General features: G+C 44.2%; 1 protein-coding gene and 1 pseudogene across 1 annotated transcript in view; one reads left to right on the forward strand and one right to left on the reverse strand.

Annotated features, from left to right (window-relative positions):
• Positions 1 to 6,896: 6,896 nt before the first annotated feature.
• Positions 6,897 to 7,406, reverse strand: LOC109371865 (DAZ-associated protein 2 pseudogene; annotated as a pseudogene).
• Positions 7,407 to 15,470: 8,064 nt separating this feature from the next.
• OCIAD2 (OCIA domain containing 2) overlaps positions 15,471 to 17,999 on the forward strand; it is a 22,802-nt gene continuing 20,273 nt past the window's right edge. Inside the window, exons 1-2 of the mRNA XM_019624616.1 lie at positions 15,471 to 15,552; positions 17,717 to 17,844. Coding sequence (XP_019480161.1) covers positions 17,779 to 17,844 — 66 coding nt within the window. The 5' untranslated portion in view covers positions 15,471 to 15,552; positions 17,717 to 17,778. The remainder of the gene's footprint in view (positions 15,553 to 17,716; positions 17,845 to 17,999) is intronic.

The following is a 17,999-nucleotide window of genomic DNA, read 5'->3' on the forward strand; positions in this document are numbered from 1 at the left end:
GGCCGGTCCTGGGGTATAGAGTCTAAAGCACCAGCAGCACGGCTAGGCAGGAAAGACATGTCCAATGTCCAGGAGTTTTGCAAGCGTTTCTGTACATCAGGTAGCAGGGAGAAAGACCGTCAGCCGTTCGGAAAGGATTTACATTAGCTATAGACAAAGGAGATGGGAGGAGGGAAAGCGGGGCTGGTTCTGGGATAGGCGCAGGAGCAGTAGCAGGAGCGTCTGCCGCAGACGCCTAAAGCTCCCGTGTAAATAAGAGGTGGAGGTTCCTGGGATTCTATGGCGTCTGGCTATTCTTTCTTTGGGATAATCGCAGACAGAGCCACCTGGAAATGAATCCTGAATTCCAACAGAGATAGGAATGTGAGCAGTCTTTTGTCAGAGCTGGTCTGGCGCTATTAACAGACTAACCGTTCTCTCTCTTTCGCACACTCTCCAGCCGCTGTAGTTTAATTTAGAACGTCAGAATTTTTTTCCTTATCAGCTGCCTTTTTTTTTTTTTTTTGGCCTAGAGCCTCCAGAAAGGAATGCAGTTCTGCTGACACCTTGATTTTTGCCAAGGGCTATGGTCTGAACGTTTGTGTCTCTCCTCCCCCATTCATATGTTGAAATCTTAACCTCCAGTGTGATGGTATTAGTAGGGGGCGCTTTTGGAAGGTGATTAGGTCATTTGGGTGGAGCCCTCATAATAGGATCAGTGCTCTTACAAAAGAGCACTTTTGTAAGCCCACAGAGCCCACCAGCTCCTTCTACCTCAAGACACACAAGGAGAAGTCTACATCCTGAAAGGGGACCCTCACCCTTGCATGCTGGCATTCTGATCCCAGCCTTCCACCCTCCAGAACTGTGACAAATATATTTCTGTTGTTGATCAGCTCCCCAGTCTGTGATTTTCATTATAACACCCTGAAGAGACTCAGAAACCACCTTACCAGGCAGCCTGCTGCCAATGACTCACTGATATGGGTACAAAAGGCCAGCACACTTGTCTCAAGAGGGAACACACTCGGTAGTGCAAGTCACACTGCAGATCTCCCCGTGGGCCAGGCTGCACCAGCTCAAGCCACGTCATTGCTTAGCTCCTTCAGCTGCTCTCTCCTCCTTTCCTCTCTTCCTTTTTCCTGAGAGCAAGCATATCCTCAATAAATCATAGGCACTTGAATTCCTGTCTTAGGCTCTTCTTCTAATGAGTCCCAATACATGAGCCCTCTCCAGCCATTTTAGCCTTGACAAGAGAAATATTCTAAGATATCATAAATTAAATTCCAGCGGGCCAGAGGGTAAGAGGAAGAGGGCGGAAACCAACAAAAGACTACTAACATTCCTGAACGTATGTTAAAGCTTTGAATCAACTTCCAGACAGCTATCTAAAGAAAACAGCTGAGCACCAGATGCCACAGCATCCTGCTTATGCACGAACTCTCTGGACGGTGGCCCCGCAATCAATCCAGGAGTAGGAAATAGTTCTTCCATAGGGGCCATGCACCCATCCTAGAATTGCCCCTGCTTCACCTTTTCCCACTCCCAATTATCTACAGCCAATGTAAATTTTTTCAAAATAACTTGCATTTTTCTTCCTCAAATCCATTGCCTGAAAGAGCCCCATCTACTCCAAGATGGCAGACATATTTGGTCTTCCCCATCTGGCCCTGTTGCTGGTCGTTTAGGCTGTATGTTCCAGGACCTAGTCCTTTCTCTGGCTCAGTAAACCCATTCTTTTAGCATGCTTTCAGACTCAATGGTTATTCTTTATCACCCTCTTGCAGTTCCTAGAACCCTAGGCATGTGCCAGCTTCAGGGCCTTTGCACTTGCTATCCCTTCTGCCTAGAACATGTTTCCCCCAGATACCTGAGTGGCTTGACTCCCTCAGCAATTTCAGGTCTTTGCTCAAATGCCACTTTTTCATTGAAGTCTCTTACTGCTCATCAAAAATTACAAACCCACCCAACACTCACTTTCTCGTTTTATTGCCATTTAATATAATAATAGCATGCATTTATATAGTGGCTTTAAGTGTGCCAGGCACTGTTCTAAGTGCTTAATATTCATTAAATGCAATCCTCATGGTGAACATACAAAAGTTTTATTAACCCCATTTTACTGATGAGGGAACTTTCCCAATGGTCATATAGCTTGAATATCAGGCTATTCAAATACAGACACTATGCCACTATACTGCATTATCATACTGATTTATTTATTTACATTATTTACTTTGTTATTTATTTTGGTTATTGTGTGTCTTCTCCCACTAAAATACACTTTTTGAGGATGTGGATTTTTGTTCAGTTTTCTGCTGTATCCCCTAGTACCTTCTCAGGGACTATAAAAGGCCCTCAAAATATCTATTAAATTACATAGCTTCTGTGACTTCAAGCTCTTCTTTTTGTATTCAAGGGGAAAACTAATTGTTATAAGGGTAGATTGGTTATTCAAATTTCAGCCAACATCCAGAGTCATGTCATAAGAAGCTCTTGATTCATGTAATAAGTTGGAAGCAATATATTTAAGGCACATGGTTGTTTAAATATTTGGTTCACCTTTTAAAACCATGAGTACCATGCAGCTATGTAATTGTTGGCTAAAATAAGCTCTGGCATTGTGAATGCCAGGATTTGCATGGAGCATACAGGCTGGCAGAAGGCCTATATGAATCCAAGTGGAAAGTTCATGGCTACAGTCACTTGTTATTACAATCTAGTACTACTCATTGGGACTCCAAGGGACCCCTAAAATAACACGTCATCCAAGTTATGAACTACTTGAGAAATAAACCAGAAAAGTAAGACACAGGGAAATCAAAATATCACGTTTACCACTAAGAAAGCTGTTATTGCAGAATATGGCTCAGATTTAGGAGCCAAATGTTTTCCTAATACTAAACCCCAGAACTAGACAAACTTACCCATGGATGACTACAGACCAAGATCATGGCCTTGGCCCTATAGACTCAGACCATGAAGGAACAGAGAAGGACAGACAACCTCTGCAGGTACACTAGCTCCCAAGAAGGCTCCAGAGGGGTGCGCTGGCTACTTTATCCAGATTCTCCTTCTAAACTCACCAGTTAAATAAGTCACTGCATCTGCCCAAGAAAAGATGAGTGATAGTGCAGAAAGATGCCAGGAGTGGCATGTGATGGGTGTACCTCCAAATAAAAGGTAACATTAAGGCTGGGGAATAACACTATATGTACTTGCAACAGTATTGTCCCGTGGGCAACAGCATTACTCTTGAAGGAACTTCATTACATTTTTGTTTTATGAGTGTGGTGTTATAGAATACGTAGTAGCCACTTACTGCTACCATTTTGCTTCTTAATTACCATAGCTCAAACTAGATTTAAATCACAGACTTTTGCAGCCAAAACTGAAACGTCAAAGATAACCTGGTCTACTGTTCCCTAAGGTCCAGAGGGGTGGAATACTTTGTCCCACAACAGAAATGCAGGCAGGTCACCCAGAGCCAGAACTGGAATCCCTGTTCTCTTGCCTCTTCATCCAAAGACTTTACCTCTCCAATGACCTATTTTTCAGCTTGACATCAAATAGTCGCTAGGGTCAAGAAGAAGAGAAAAGAAACCCTCCGCCAATAATAAGAAACAAGAATATGATATACACATCTATCTCACAGCCAAGATTGCAAAATGGAGGTAAGAAGATGAGGTGTGCCAGGGGAAGACAGCAATCGTTTCTCCAAATGATGTAAAACAAGGGCCGGCCGTGTGGCTCAGTTGGTTAAGAGCTCGCTCAAGAGTGTGAGCTCTGAGCAACAGGGTCACCGGCTTGATTCCCTGCCAGAGCTGAGCTGCCAACAGGTGGCAGGATGGCTCAGCTTAAAAAAAAAAAATTTTTTTTAATAAATAAATAAATAAATGATGTTAAATGAGAGCCTCATTCACTCTCACTCACTGTAGCTTTCATGATGTGACACCTTGCAGTGCAAGTTCCCATCTACCCAAGTTCAGGGTGCTGTAGTTAACTAAGTCCCTCTCTTTAGGTAGACTTGGCTTTTAACTGCCATGAAAGGCAAGAGAACTGGATAGATTTTTCATGACTGTAAACTAAACCTAGCCGTGTGAATATAAACTCCAGCGTCCTAATGATGTCTGTTTTAAATTATTTATGCACAGCTCAAACCTCCTAGGCATTGTTAAAAATAAATCCTACCTGTCTGTGAATCATCTGAGCTTTTTCTCAATGAACGGCGAAAGAAATGAGTGCCATCTCCAGACACTCGAAGGAGAGGAAAATCTTATTTCAAGATTCTTTCACTTCCTATAATGCAGCGTGTATGTAATGTACTCAGGCTGTAAAATAGGACTCAAATATAAAGACCACAAATCATCGTGTTTGAACATAGAAATAAAGAATATATTCATCATTATAAATACGTAGTATAATAATAGCAATGATCTTTACATTCTATATATCATAATTACTGCTGTATCCAAATTATATGTTTATCCCAATGCTTTTCAGTATGAGAAGCATATATAGTGTTATAATTTAAATTATACAACGTTTAGGTAACTGCCTCTGGAGAAATATCAACTGTTTTAAAATTCCTTCAGAACTACTTGCCTGTGTAACATAGCAAACAGCAACCCTGAACCGTGAATTGTGGGTTGGACATGCATATGGCTGTAGCATTCAGAGACCCGGGTGCTGCTGTGTGCTTGCCTTGGGCTCCCAACTAGGTCAGGCCACTGCAGACACTGTTATACACTGCAGCGTGAGAGCAGTTCAGTTGCTAAGGGAGTACAAGCCTTGCCTGATGAACTATAGTCTCTCCCAGCAAATTCAGGTCACTGTATTATGGAAATGAACTGTGGTGTTCTTTTTATTGAAATGTATGGAAATTGTTGCAACCAGATATTTGTAACAGAGAAAAATAGTCCACCGGCCTGGCAATCCTGAATCGTAAAAGGTACTGCCCCCTGTTTATTAAGTTTGCCTAGAATAGATGATGCTTTGAAAAGGTATAGAAGAACGTCTGTGTTTGGTTGTTTATTGTTTGTTTTTTTAAGGAAGTACCTCCTTCAAAGAGAGGTGTTTGGGTTGGGGGGGGGGGGCGGTTCTTTTTTTCTGTCCAAACTTCCACTCTTCAGAGAATTATGATGAGTTTGGGAGCCTTTTTCCTTCAGGAAAAACAAATCAACTTATAGGGCTAAATTTCTAAAAAGCTAAGGTAGAATGCTACTTAGTCACGGAAGAAGTACTTATCAACTCTAACTGCTAAACTCAGCAGAGATTTTGATATTTTGTACACCTCAGTGTCCCCAGAAGCTAGGTACTGTGCCTGAAGCTTCTAAAGTGCTCAATAAATATTGGTTGGATGAAGAATGAATCATTAATTCTAAATTTCAAGCCGGCCTTTATTACAGCTGCCACATGTGATCTTGGGCGTTTTTAACCTGTCAGTGTGTCAGTTTCCTCAAGGGAAAGAGGCGTGAAAGGATCCTGGGTGGTGAGCAGTAATGAGACATCTCATGTAAAGCACTTTAACACAGAACTTGTCATTCAATATCAGGGGATTTAAAATCATTTATGTGTACATATATATATCTTTTGAGGTGTAATGTAACTTCACCACTTTATTCAAATCTTCAAAATCGTCTTTATTCTACACTTTTAGTATAAGAAAATCCACTAGCTAAGTGCACCATAGTGCAGAGAGAGAGACATACAGCGCTGAACTTCCATAACAGTCAATGGTACAAATACCTCATGTACGTACAGAACACAAAGTTTAGATGAACTGAAATTATAAGGTAAAATAAAAGCCAATTGCGGAAAACAGAAATCAGAATATTAAGGATCCCTGAAATAGTCTTAAGCCTAATGTGATTTCTCTGGACTCAAATCATTTTGTAGTGAGGCATTCACAATATGACCCCTTTAACGCAGCTTAGGAATCCTGGGGAGCCATGAGTGGCTGCATCAGACACCTGGACAATAAATGGGAGCCAATTTTTTATCTGAAAATGTGCCTTAATTGGCTCTCAAGTCATCAGGCTTGTGAAGTGCATCCTCCTCCCCACTCCCCCACCCCCCATTTTAAACAAACTATTGTTTATAGTACAGTTTGCTTTGCTGTCCTTTGTTCAAACAAGCTCAGTTTTTCTGGCACCAACGCAAATTTGGGTTTGGTTCATGTATGAAAAGATAACCTATGAGGAGGTTCCCAAAGGCACCCTCCACTTTTACCTGAGGAGATGCAAAAGCAGAAGTAATGGGTCTGATTGGGGCCCAGAGGGGGTTCAGAGGATCCTTGTGAAAGGCTAGTTAAAAGATGACAAGTGCGGAGAAGTGCAAGCAGAGAAGGAAATTAGCCTGACTGGCTTTCTGTCCTGCACCACTGATTCAATGGGGACTGGCGGGAGGAAATGGATGACTAGGGTTGAAGGAGGGATGGAGGATGGAGGATGGAAAGGAAAAGGCAGACCACTAATGTGTTTCATTTATAACAGGTAATATAAATCAAAGTCTTAAAGGAGACTAAAGACCAATGGGGATAATTTGGCAACTTCAATTCTTAAGAAGATCAAAGTTCTCTCCAAACTTAATTGAATGTTTTATTACTAAAAGCAAAGACCAGTATGGTACAGTATTAATCCCGAGGAATTAATGGGAGATCCTTAGGGCTGCTTCACCCACATTCATTTTATGAACAGATACCTCCATTACCATAAAATGCTTTAGGGAGGGTACTGCTACCATTACATGGTTCCTCATTAAGTTTGAAAAGTGCCTAAAAGTTTGGGCACCAGAAAGACACCTCAACAACATGTGTCTAAACTGCACCTTCAGGTTAATATGACTAAAGCAGTTACATTGTGAGAAGTGCTGAAGGTATGTGATGTCTTTCCTGGCACAGAGGTGGCCTTGGTCCTTCACCAGGTGGTACAGCCACCATCTGTTTCACCCATGAAGAAGTTTCCCTTCCTCTGAGTTACGAGGACACAGGCTCCCTACATGACTACAAGCTGGCAGCACTGGGAGGGTGTCCAAGGGGTGGAGGAGTGCTGTCAGTGGTTGCCCCAGCTCCAAATCTGGCACCTGCATCATACCCTCCTTCCGCCAGCCTTGTGGAATCAGGTGGGCAGATGGGGCCAACTGGATAATAAGCCACGGGAAACTAAAGGTCCAGTCTCCACAGATTGGGCCATGGGGAGATACAGTGAGGCACCAGGAAATGGTACTGACATGGTGGGGACTGTGGCAGCCCCTAGGTGCACAAAACTTGGACAATGGAACCCTGAGTAGGTAAAGGGGGGAGCCTGAAGAAGATGCAAGGTCTGAGGGGACACAGGATTCCCAGGAGGCTGCACGGGGTGGGATGGCTGCGTTAGATATTGACTTTTGCTATTTATGGTGGCTGCAGGTCCAGTTTGGCTTGGCATCACAGATGGTTATTTCTATACGTATATTTTAAATAATGTTTTGCTTTTATGAAATTATGATGTGGGAACATAGCAATTAATGTCCTCATTTCTGAGGCTATTAGTTCAGCAGGACAGGCCTTACAAGATCTGCATAATTTTTCATGACTGTAAACTTTTTTTTTTTTTTTTTAAGATTTTTATTGGGGAATTGGGGGGATGGGAACAGTGCTGGGGAATTGGGGGAAGGGGAACAGACAAGTTGCTGTCGTTTTGTTCTTCAATCTAGTTGTGGAGGATGTTGCTTCACTGGCCCAAGTTGGCACCATCATTGCGCTCTTCTCTGGCGAGGCAGATCAGTCGCCGGCTTCTGGACGGCCACTCACTGCGGCTGCTGGCCGCTCACGCTGGCTGCTGGCCACACATGGTAGCCCATGGCAATCCACTGCCACAGGGACTGCAGCCCACGCCGTCGCCGGCGACTCAGGGCAGCCCAGCTCCAGGTTGAGCTGTTGTTCAGCATCTTAGCTGTAGAGGGCAGTGTCACTGGCCCTCATATGTGGGATCCGAACCGGGGCCCTCTGGCATCCCAAGCGAGTTCTTAACCATCGCGCCACTCGGCCGGCCCCTCATGACTGTAAACTTTAACCTAGCTATCTAAAACTTTCTCTGATACACACCCATTGAATCTTGAAGATTTGTTTACTCTAGAATCAAAGGTAAATGTGCTACAGTAACTTGTTGGAAAGTCCTTATAGCTTCTAAAGGTCAAAAGCTCTCTGTGTTTATATTAGGAGAAAGAAAGGAACAGAAAAAAGTTATTAAATTGTACTGAAGAGCCAAAATTGATACAAAACATTAAAAAATAAAGCTATTTGATATTAATTGAAGTACAGAACTTATCTACCTGAAAACCTGAAACATAGTTACAATCATATTTACTCTCTTTCTATTTTGTTAATGACAAAGATAAACTGTAGTCCTAAATCATCATGTGTCAGATTTGCTTGAAGGGATATATTTATAAAGGCATCTTATAGTGTGTATGAGTCAGAGTTCTCTGAGGTCCTTACATTTCTTTTGCTCTCAAACAGCTTCTGTTTTTATGGTGCTGATTTGCTGAAAGTCCAGTCCAGTTGTCCAGTGGACTGTCTCACCTTTGAGACGTGCCTAAATGCTTTGTCATAGTCTTTATCTTGTTCCTACTTTTTCCATTTATTGTCTTTTAGATACTGTTCTGACACTTACAAGGGCAAGAAAACAAAGCAGCTCTGCAGGCTGAGATATAGCAACCTAGAAAGAAGTCTCTGAAGACTCAACAGGGGAAAGGGCAGAAGTTAATGACTAAAGGAACATTTCTGGATTATCTCCAGATGTAATTCATTTGAGTGATCCCTGAATGAATGACCACAAGTAACTGAGAGTAGAAAAACAGCCTAAACAGCTTTTCTTCTGAGCGAGAACTAGGACTTGTTAGACACAGGGCAGCTTTGTGAAATGGATGCCAACACGCAAAGGAGGATTTTGGGTTTTATCTAACAGGCTTTCATCATGTTAGGTGGGGCTTGTGATACAAGCTCTGACTAGAGACTCCACAATCTTTCTGGAGTCAAAGCGTAAAGCAGCCAGGTATAGTTGTTAGACAATCAACCATGAAAGAAACTCAACTTGTTGCTGACTTGAAGTTACAAAATCTTTTGAACCTTTGTTCAAAGATAACTCATTTGAATGTATTTTAAATGCTCAGGAAATAGCCCTGGGAAACCTTTATTTGAGGTAGGAACAAAAACTGTTTCTATGGCATTATTAAGATAGACTGGATAAGTATGGAGGTTCCTCAAAAAGTTAAAAATAGAACTACCTTATGACCCAGCAATCCCACTGCTGGATATTTATCTGAAGAAATCCAAAACACTAATTCAAAAAGAAATATGCACCCCTATGTTCACTGCAGTGCTATTTACAATAGCCAAATATGGGAGCAACCTAAATGTCCATCAATAGACAATTGGATAAAGAAGACTGGTACCTATATATGATGGAATATTACTTGGCCATAAAAAAAAAGAATGAAATTTTATCATTTGCAAGAACATGGCTGGACTAGAGGGCATTATGCTAAGTGAAATAAATCAGACAAAGACAAACACTGTATGATTTCACTTGTATGTGGGATCTAGAAAACAAAATAAATGAACAAACAGAACAGAAACAAACTCACAGACACAGAACAAACTAATGATTGCCAGATGGGAAGGGAGTGGAGGACTAGGTGAAAAAGGGGAAGGGATTAAGAAGTACAAATTGGCAGTTATAACATAGTCATGGGATGTAAAGTACAACATAGGGAATATATTAATAGTTAATAATATTGTAATAAACTATGTATGTTGTCCGGTGGGTACTAGACTTATCAGGGAGGTTATATAAATGTCCAACCATTATGTTGTATACCTCAAACTAACATAATATTGAATGTCAACTGTAATTGAAAAATAAAAGAATAAAATAAAAATAAATAAACAAAATAGACTGGATACATTTCAAGATAAGTTTGGCATTCATCTTTCTATTGGCCAAATAGTCAATGTACCTATTTTTGTCAGGCTCAGGGACATGTTGCAGTGGTGATTTTAGCTCACTTCACTGAGGTTCAAAACAAGCCATGTGCCTTTGTGTCTCAAAGTTATATTAGTTCATAGCCCCCATCCACTCAGGAAACTGAATCTTATACATTTGGTGGGGCCAGGTGGGAGGTAACCCTGCTCCCTAGGGTTGGGAGAAGGGGTCTGGCATAGTCCACAACATAGGTTCCTATCCCCTCTGGTCACTGGTGTGATGTTCAAGTCAAAATCCACAGGGGCTCTTGAAAGCAGTGGCCCCAGCCCCAGCCCTCGGTCTTTTGCAGGTTGGGAAGCTACACGTTTACTGAACCTCCCTTCTCAGGGCATCCTGCAGCTTTGTGCCATGAGGTCCTTCCACAGACCAGAGCTAAAGGAGGGAGTGAAGTGCTGGTGTCCAGGACCTGCGCGTCTCAGCTCCTGTCCCAGTTTCTCAAAAAGCTCCAAATCTTCCCTCTAGGATCAGTCCACTTCTTCCTCTCTCTGCTGGGGCTCTTTTTCCCCTACAACAAAATTCTACATAGGGGTAATATTCTGGATGCTTGTTTTATGCTTTATTTATGGCCTCTCTTTTATCCCTATGATGCTAAAGTCATCAACAATCCTGGAGGTAAGGGCACCCTTGGTGACTTAGTTGGAATGGGGAAGGGAGAATGCCTACTATTTGTTCATGCTGCTGAATGAATACAAAACAGAAATTAATATCTCAATTGTATGTGGTTTTCCAGCCATAGACATGAAGGTGAGTAAGACAGCCCCTGCCTACAGGGATCTCACAACTTACAATAGAGGTCATTAAAATGTAGCACGCAGGAGGGACCCCTGCATCAGAGAGAGGCCAGGGAGGGTTTTTCTGGAGAGGTGGTTATGAACACTTAAATGGCACTGCCTACCTATGTGCCAGGCACTGTTCCAAACAATTATTTATACAGATATAGATTTATAATGGGGCTACAATTGGAACCCAGGCAATCTGGTTCCAGCGTCTATGCCCTAGTCCCTGGCTATCTCCAATGAAACCCGAAGAGTAAGTACAAGCTTGTTTCCCTAATGCTGAGAAAGCAAATCAGGTGAGGAGGGCTGACTAGGGTAAGGAAGGGATTCCAGGAAATTCCCCTGGAAAGTAAACCTTCACTGACAACACCACATGATGGGGAGGATGAAAGTGTAACAAGAGCTCTCATACATCACTGGTGAGAGTGCAAAACGGTGCAGCCACTTTAGAAGACAATTTGGAAGTTTCTTACAAAGCTAAACATACTCTTACCATATGATCCAGCAACCACACTCTTTGGTGTTTATCCAAAGGAGTTAAAAATTTATGTTCACACGAAAACCTGCACACAGATGTTCAAAACAGCTTTATTCATAATTGCTAAAACTTGGAAGCAACCAAGATGCCCTTTAGTAGATGAATGGGTAAATAAACTGTGCTATATGCAGACAATGAAACGTTATTCAGCCCTAAAAAGAAGAGCTACCAAGCCAAGAAAAGACATGGAGGAAACAAATGCATATTAGTAAGTGAAAGAAGCCAATCCTAAAAGTCTACACAACGTGTGATTTCAACTAGGACATTTTGGAAAAGGTAAAGTGGAGACAGTAAAAAAAATCAGTGGTTGCCAGGGGCAGAGGTGGAGGTGGTGATGAACAGGAAGAGCACAGAGGATTTTTAGGGTAATGAAAATAGTCCATATGATACTATAATAGTAGATATATGTCATTATACATTTGTCCAAACCCGAAGAACATACAACAAACACCAAGAGTGAACCCTGGAGTGTTAACGATCTGTTCACATAGGGTCATCAATTGTAACAAATGCACCATTCTGGTGGGGGATGGTGACAATGGGGAAGCATGAATGGGGGGTAAGAGGAATATGGGAAATTTCTGTATCTTCCTCTCAGTTTTGCTGGGAATCTACAACTGCTCTGAAAAATAAAGCCTGTTTTTTAAAAAGTAAGTCTTACGCAACCATCTATCAATTAGATTTTGATTAATAAGCTTTTCTTGTAACATGGAATTATGTCCTGCAAAGAGCTAAATTTGTGCTTGGATTTACACGCTCCTGTGAGTATTTTTTTTTTTTACCAGAAAATCAAATTGCTTTCTCCTACCCTGACTGTAGCCAGGTGAGGAGGCTGCTCCAGAGAGAGGCTTGGGACAGACACCAGGACATGAAGATGACAACACTCTCTTGGAATAAGGTCAAAATATCTGCCACAAGATATCACTGGCCTCTGCTCGACCACATATTCTCTCTGCTACTCTAGGAGCATCCTGTTTTATGCATTCAAAGGGTTTTGCATGTCACAGGCTATGGCAAGCAGTTCTGAAATATTAAAGTACTAGACTGTCTTTCGGGGTGTCTATTATCAGCATTCAAGGGTAAAATAAAAAATGGGCCCCTTTCAAGGAAGACTGGAGACAATCTAATCATGTATAGGCATCTTCATACTTCAAATTTTCTCCATTGGGGCCGAAATTATGATCTTTGGGGCCTGCTTTGCCTCTTGCAGAGTCTTGCAGTCTGAATGTCAAATCCAGATTAACCTAAACTTAAGCCAGAGCTCTAGGTCAATGGCTCCAAAGCTCAAGCTGAGCTGGCAACATGCCTCTCGTGCCAGCAGTGCCAGCTCATGAACAAAAGCAGAACCCGAGCTTTTGCGTGACACCTCATTTAAACCTGACTGCTCTGCTTTTGTGAGATTTGACGTTATTTATTCCTCAGAGAGGCAATGAGTGACTCAGGAGATCTTGTGATTCACAGAGCTTCTCACAAAGCTAGACAGATGGCAAGTGGAGAGCTGGGACAAGTAAAAGGATCGCAGGAAGGTAAGGGCTGTGCTGGCCACCAAGATGCCTCCCCCTACCCCCACCCAAACACACACACACACACACACACACACACACACACACACACCAGGAAACCATCCAGAGCCCCTTTTACCCAGCAGGAAAGAGGTGGTTGTGAATGAGGCCTGAGCTTCCTGTAACCCTGACCTAGCTTTCTATCTGCACTGGGCTTTTAATCCATCCCGGCTCCTTCCCCACGAGGGCCTGCTCCTCAGCCAGCCACACTACACACCTCCCCCCAGTTGCTTGTCTGCATCTCTCTCCCTCCCTTGCTGCCCAAACTTCTGTACCTGTCTTTGAGAAGGAGAGAGAGAGGGGTGGTGAAGCAGAGGAAGGCTGCAGCTCCGGCACATGCAAAAGCATGAGAAGGGAAAACATCAGCCACTCCGTAGGGCCCCAGAGGGCTTAAGTTAGATGTACTGGAGAGGTAGGCAGGAGCTGAATCCTGCAGGGCCAGCTCATGAATTTGGATCTTGCCTGAGGACAGTGCAGGGCTATGAAAATAGTACAAGCTGGAGCCTGTTATGAACACTTTGGCACTTTCTAAATCAACCACATTTTCATAGCGTGAGCCAATAATAATCAACTTCATGGTCATGACCCTGAGGCCCTGTGGGGTACTAAAGCAGAGTCTAAGAAAAGCTCTGTTCAGTGTTATGTACTCCTAGGACCAGATATATTTTAATGCATTATAATCCTTTGGGAAGTGATAAATTCTTTGTAAGATGAACCCATGTCTTTTCTCTCTTACCTTAGAAAGTACCTGGAACAATGCATGAGCACGTCAGGTTTGTCGAACAGATACCAAATAATGAATTCATATAATCCATGCACATTACGTATTTGTAACTTCTAGTTATTTAAGTCAATGAGGGTGGGGTCATGGACTTTATTGTAGCAAGATGTTTGTTAAAGGACAAATGTCATTAGGGCATCTGTTGGACGTACAACTTCTGTGTCTGGAGGGCTATTCATTTTTATCACAAAATCAATCAGAAAGCTGTTCCTTTTAGACCACACAATGGCAGAGGGTTATTTCTGACGTCTGGTAACACAACATAAAGTTAGTAATGAAACTATATCCCCTTTCATTTGGAGGGAGGACTGGGGACGAAAAGGAACCAGTGAATCACATGGAGAAACGTGGTTTGGGGGATCTACTGGGGAACATGCCCCTTCCAGAACAACAGTATCTTGACAGACAGCCTTTCAACACAGGCTCACTCCTTCATTCGTTGACTAGCTATTGATTGAGCCCCTCTTATATCTGAGACCCCAAGTATACAACAGTGAACAAAACAGACACCATCTTGTTCTGTACCTCATGAAGATTACACTGAAGCAGGAGAAACAGGATTGAAACAAATGAACACCTTAACAAGTATATAATAACAACTTGTGGTAGGTGCTATGAAAGAAAGCACTGCTATGAAAGAGAAGGGAGGAGCCCTGCTTTAGGCTGGGTGTGGGTCAAGGCAGGCGTTCATGAGGAACAGTCAGAGAAGGATAAGTCGGGACAAGACTGATGGGGAGGAGACGCCAGGCAGGGGGAGACTCCGTGTCAGGGCTCAGGTGGAAACAGCCAGGTGAACATAAGGAACAGAAAGGAGGCCGGGGTGGGTGGTGGAGGGACCAGCGAGGGGCTCAGCACGGTGGAGGGGCTGAGGCCAATGGGGAAAAGGGGAGAAAGGACAAGGGCCTTCAACACGGTCCACAACCTCTCTTCAACTCATCACACTCCGTGAGTCCCAGTGGCACGTCCCACGGCAGAATGCCCGCTGAGGTTGGACGAGTGACATAGGTAGTAAAGGCGCCAGCATGTTCCCCACGTGTCAGAGGTTTGGAGTGGCAGGAGGCTGGAAGGAATGGCCAAAGAACAGGAGAAAGAGAGGACCTGGGACCAAGCCGACCTAGTCTGACTGCAAACTGCCAGGGCAGCCTTGCACAACGCATTGCCTAATCCATCAACCAAGGATAATAGGATTCTCACCCTAAAGGGTTGTAAAAAGGATTGCATGGGGGTGGGTGAAATGGGTCAAAAGGTACAAAGTTCCAGTGACAAAACAAATAAATTGTGGGGATGTCATGTACAGCATGGTGACTACAGTTAATAATCCTGCATTACGTATTTCAGAGTATATCGTAAAAGTCCTCATGGAGGGGGGCTGACTAGGTAACAACATTTAGTGACGGATGTTAACTAGACTTATTGTGGTGATCATCTTGCAAGGTATACAAATATGGAATCATTTTGTTGTACACCTAAAACTAATATAATGTTATATGATAATTATATCTCAATTAAAAAAAAAAGGATTGCAGAGCTGTAGAGATGTGACTGTCAATGCCAGGCCCAGGAAGGGTGTTCAGTAAATGATTGTTGCATTATTGTTGGGAGGAAAGGAGTTATTTGAAAGACATGGGGAAGGTAGACTCCAGCGGGTTGGGGACAATTCTTTGGGAGTAGGGTGGGAGTTTCTAGCAAGAGCAGGGTTTGAGCCTGAGCAGTTGGGTGTGGGTGCTCAAGCCGTCGACAGAGAAAAAGACTTCAAGGTGGGGGTGGGGGTGCACTTGTGAGTGGCTTAGGCGTGTAAGCGAGAAGCAGCCAGACGAGGGGGCGGAGCAAGAGGAGGAAGGAGAAGGCAGGAAGGAAGCCCAGAGAAGAGAGGTGAGGGCCAGGAAAAGAGGTGAGAGGACCTGTGGCTCCCGAGGGCCGCGGGGAGCAGGGGCGGGCGCCGAGGAGGCGGGCAGCTGTCAGCGGTGGCGGCAGCAGCGGAGGGAGGCGAGGTCCGCTTAGCGGGCGCAGGAGACGCGGCAGCGAGGCTATCCTCTCCCCGCAGGTGATCCCGCCGCCTGGGGGTGACAGCAGGAGGGATGTGGCGAAGAAAGGGACCCGGGTACTTCGCGCGGGTCGGCAGCGGCCTCCCAGAGTCGCCCCTGCCGATACCTCCCCGCGGTGCTTGGGCTCCCGCAGCGACCCGAGCAAGGGTGGGGGTTTGAGGTCGTGCTGGCAGCCTCTGGCTGGGGATGGCGGCGGATTCCTGCAGGCTGATTCCGCGCTTTGCCCACAACCAGAGAGTGCGGTGACCCCTTCGGCTGTCCCTTCACCACGCGCCCTTGTCAGCACTCCTTCCCCCCGCCCCCACTCCACTGAAGAAGCCGGGGAACCCCAAACCACACCCAGACAGGGGTCGTGGGAGCGGCGCCTGGGAGACAGGACCCTCAGAAGGCTTGCTTAGATGTGATGCTTAGTTGCGTGCGAGGGGACCTGACCACCAAAGCTGAGATGTGTATCTTTGCTTCTTGATTTGAAGCGGTGCCCCAACCCTGACTAATCTATTTTGGCATTGGGTCAGCAAAGACTTCCTGGAGGTCCTCAAGAAACAGGGCGCCCAGGGCCACTCTGACAGCTGCCCTTGGCTCCTCATACACTCGCAGTGAACTGGATGCTGGGTGCCGAGCTGAGGCTTACCGACTCGTCCCTCATCCTTGCCCTTCAGGGTTGCTTTGGCCACTACTCCCACTTCACAGATGAGATAGCTGAGGCGCAGACACATCAAGTCACTTGCCCCAAAGCACAGGGCTAGCAGGGAGTGGCGTCAGAGTCTGAACTCTGTTCTTTCTGATTCCAGGACTTTCCACTCTAGGGCATCATGCGATCTCTACAATAACATTAGGTACCTAAGGTGAAACTTGGTGCAAGTGACGGCCCCGTTGGCTCATATGCCTGGCAGTTTTGTAGGAAATGGAATTGTGTATAATGCGTTCGTTTTGCAGGGAAATCAGTGGCAGTCATGGAGTCCTAGGGCTGCAGGGTGCAGTGGCCATGGGCAGGACAGGGGCTCATAGTCCACCTGGCCTATGTCCATCGTTGCCAAATCACTGTTCGGAGCCATATGACAGCAGTGATTTATTCTCTTTTTAGAAACTCCCTCCCCTCTGTACCAGCTATGCCTTCTTAGTCATTTCAGTCGCCTATTTTGTTTTCTTCTCTTGTTGGTGTTCTCTTGGCCTCAATGTTCACATACTTTAATACTCTTTTTAGGCAATTTTATTCATGTTTCTTGCTGTACCTATCATCTCTATGATGGCAACTTCCAAATTCATCTTTCCAGCCTCCCCCTGATCTGTAATTCTGGACCCAAATCCTCAAATATTCTAATCCTTCCTAGCTAATTCCAGTGTATGCCCCACTGGCACCCAATTTCAACATTTCCAAACTCACATTTATCATCTCTATGCTTCCCACCAGGGTGTTTGTTCAGGTCTTTACACTTCCTTGCCTGGACTATTGCAGCACCTGTCAAATTGGTCTTCATGCCCCGGAGTCCACCCGCCCTCTACAAACTCAAGAATCTTAGCCTTTGGTGTCTCAGACCTGACAGAGATACTAGGTTTTGCTTCCCTTCCTTCCTTCGCACCCTGGCATACTTCTAGGGGAGCCCTTCGCATCTGTGTAACTGCTCACTTGTCTATCTCCCCCTTTACACTGAGTTCCTTCAGCCCTGAGTGTGCCTTATCTATCCTTCCTTAAATCCCCTGGCCTGGCATATAACAGATACTTAATAAATATTTGTGTAGTTAATGGCCTTGTAATGAATGGAAACTCTTTTCAGGACACCATTTATAAGTAGTAAAACATTTCACTGCTTATCCTAGCGTGACATTTCACATTTGTATGTGTTGGTGAGGGAGGAGAATTAGAAAGTGAGTTTCCAGGTGGTTGGAGATTAAGACTAATGACAAAATGAAAGTAAGCTTTCCAAGTAGGTGAGTTGATTCTAAAGGTGTCTTTAATGTTGAGCTAAACACTTGGTCACAGCACAGTGACTCTCTTCTACTTTTCCTTAGACATCCAGTAAGGAAGTAAGCTGAGTACACGCAACTAGAAGAGAAGCAAAGACAAGGTCATCATGGCTTCATTACCTACCGATGGAAACCAAGATAAACCTCCCCATTTGCTGCCACCAAACAAGCAGGTATATTTTTAATTTGGAAGTCTACCATCCGAAGAGGAACATCATCTAGCGCATCCCCTAAACCTCATCTTACTTTTTTCAGTCTGGCACTTTGTTGGGTGGGTTCAGGGAAAAATAGAGTGGGAAGGAAGATGTGTTTTTCTTGGTTTTTTTTT

Source organism: Hipposideros armiger, unplaced genomic scaffold (assembly GCF_001890085.2).
Source record: "Hipposideros armiger isolate ML-2016 unplaced genomic scaffold, ASM189008v1 scaffold_596, whole genome shotgun sequence".
Classification (NCBI taxonomy): Eukaryota; Metazoa; Chordata; class Mammalia; order Chiroptera; family Hipposideridae; genus Hipposideros; species Hipposideros armiger.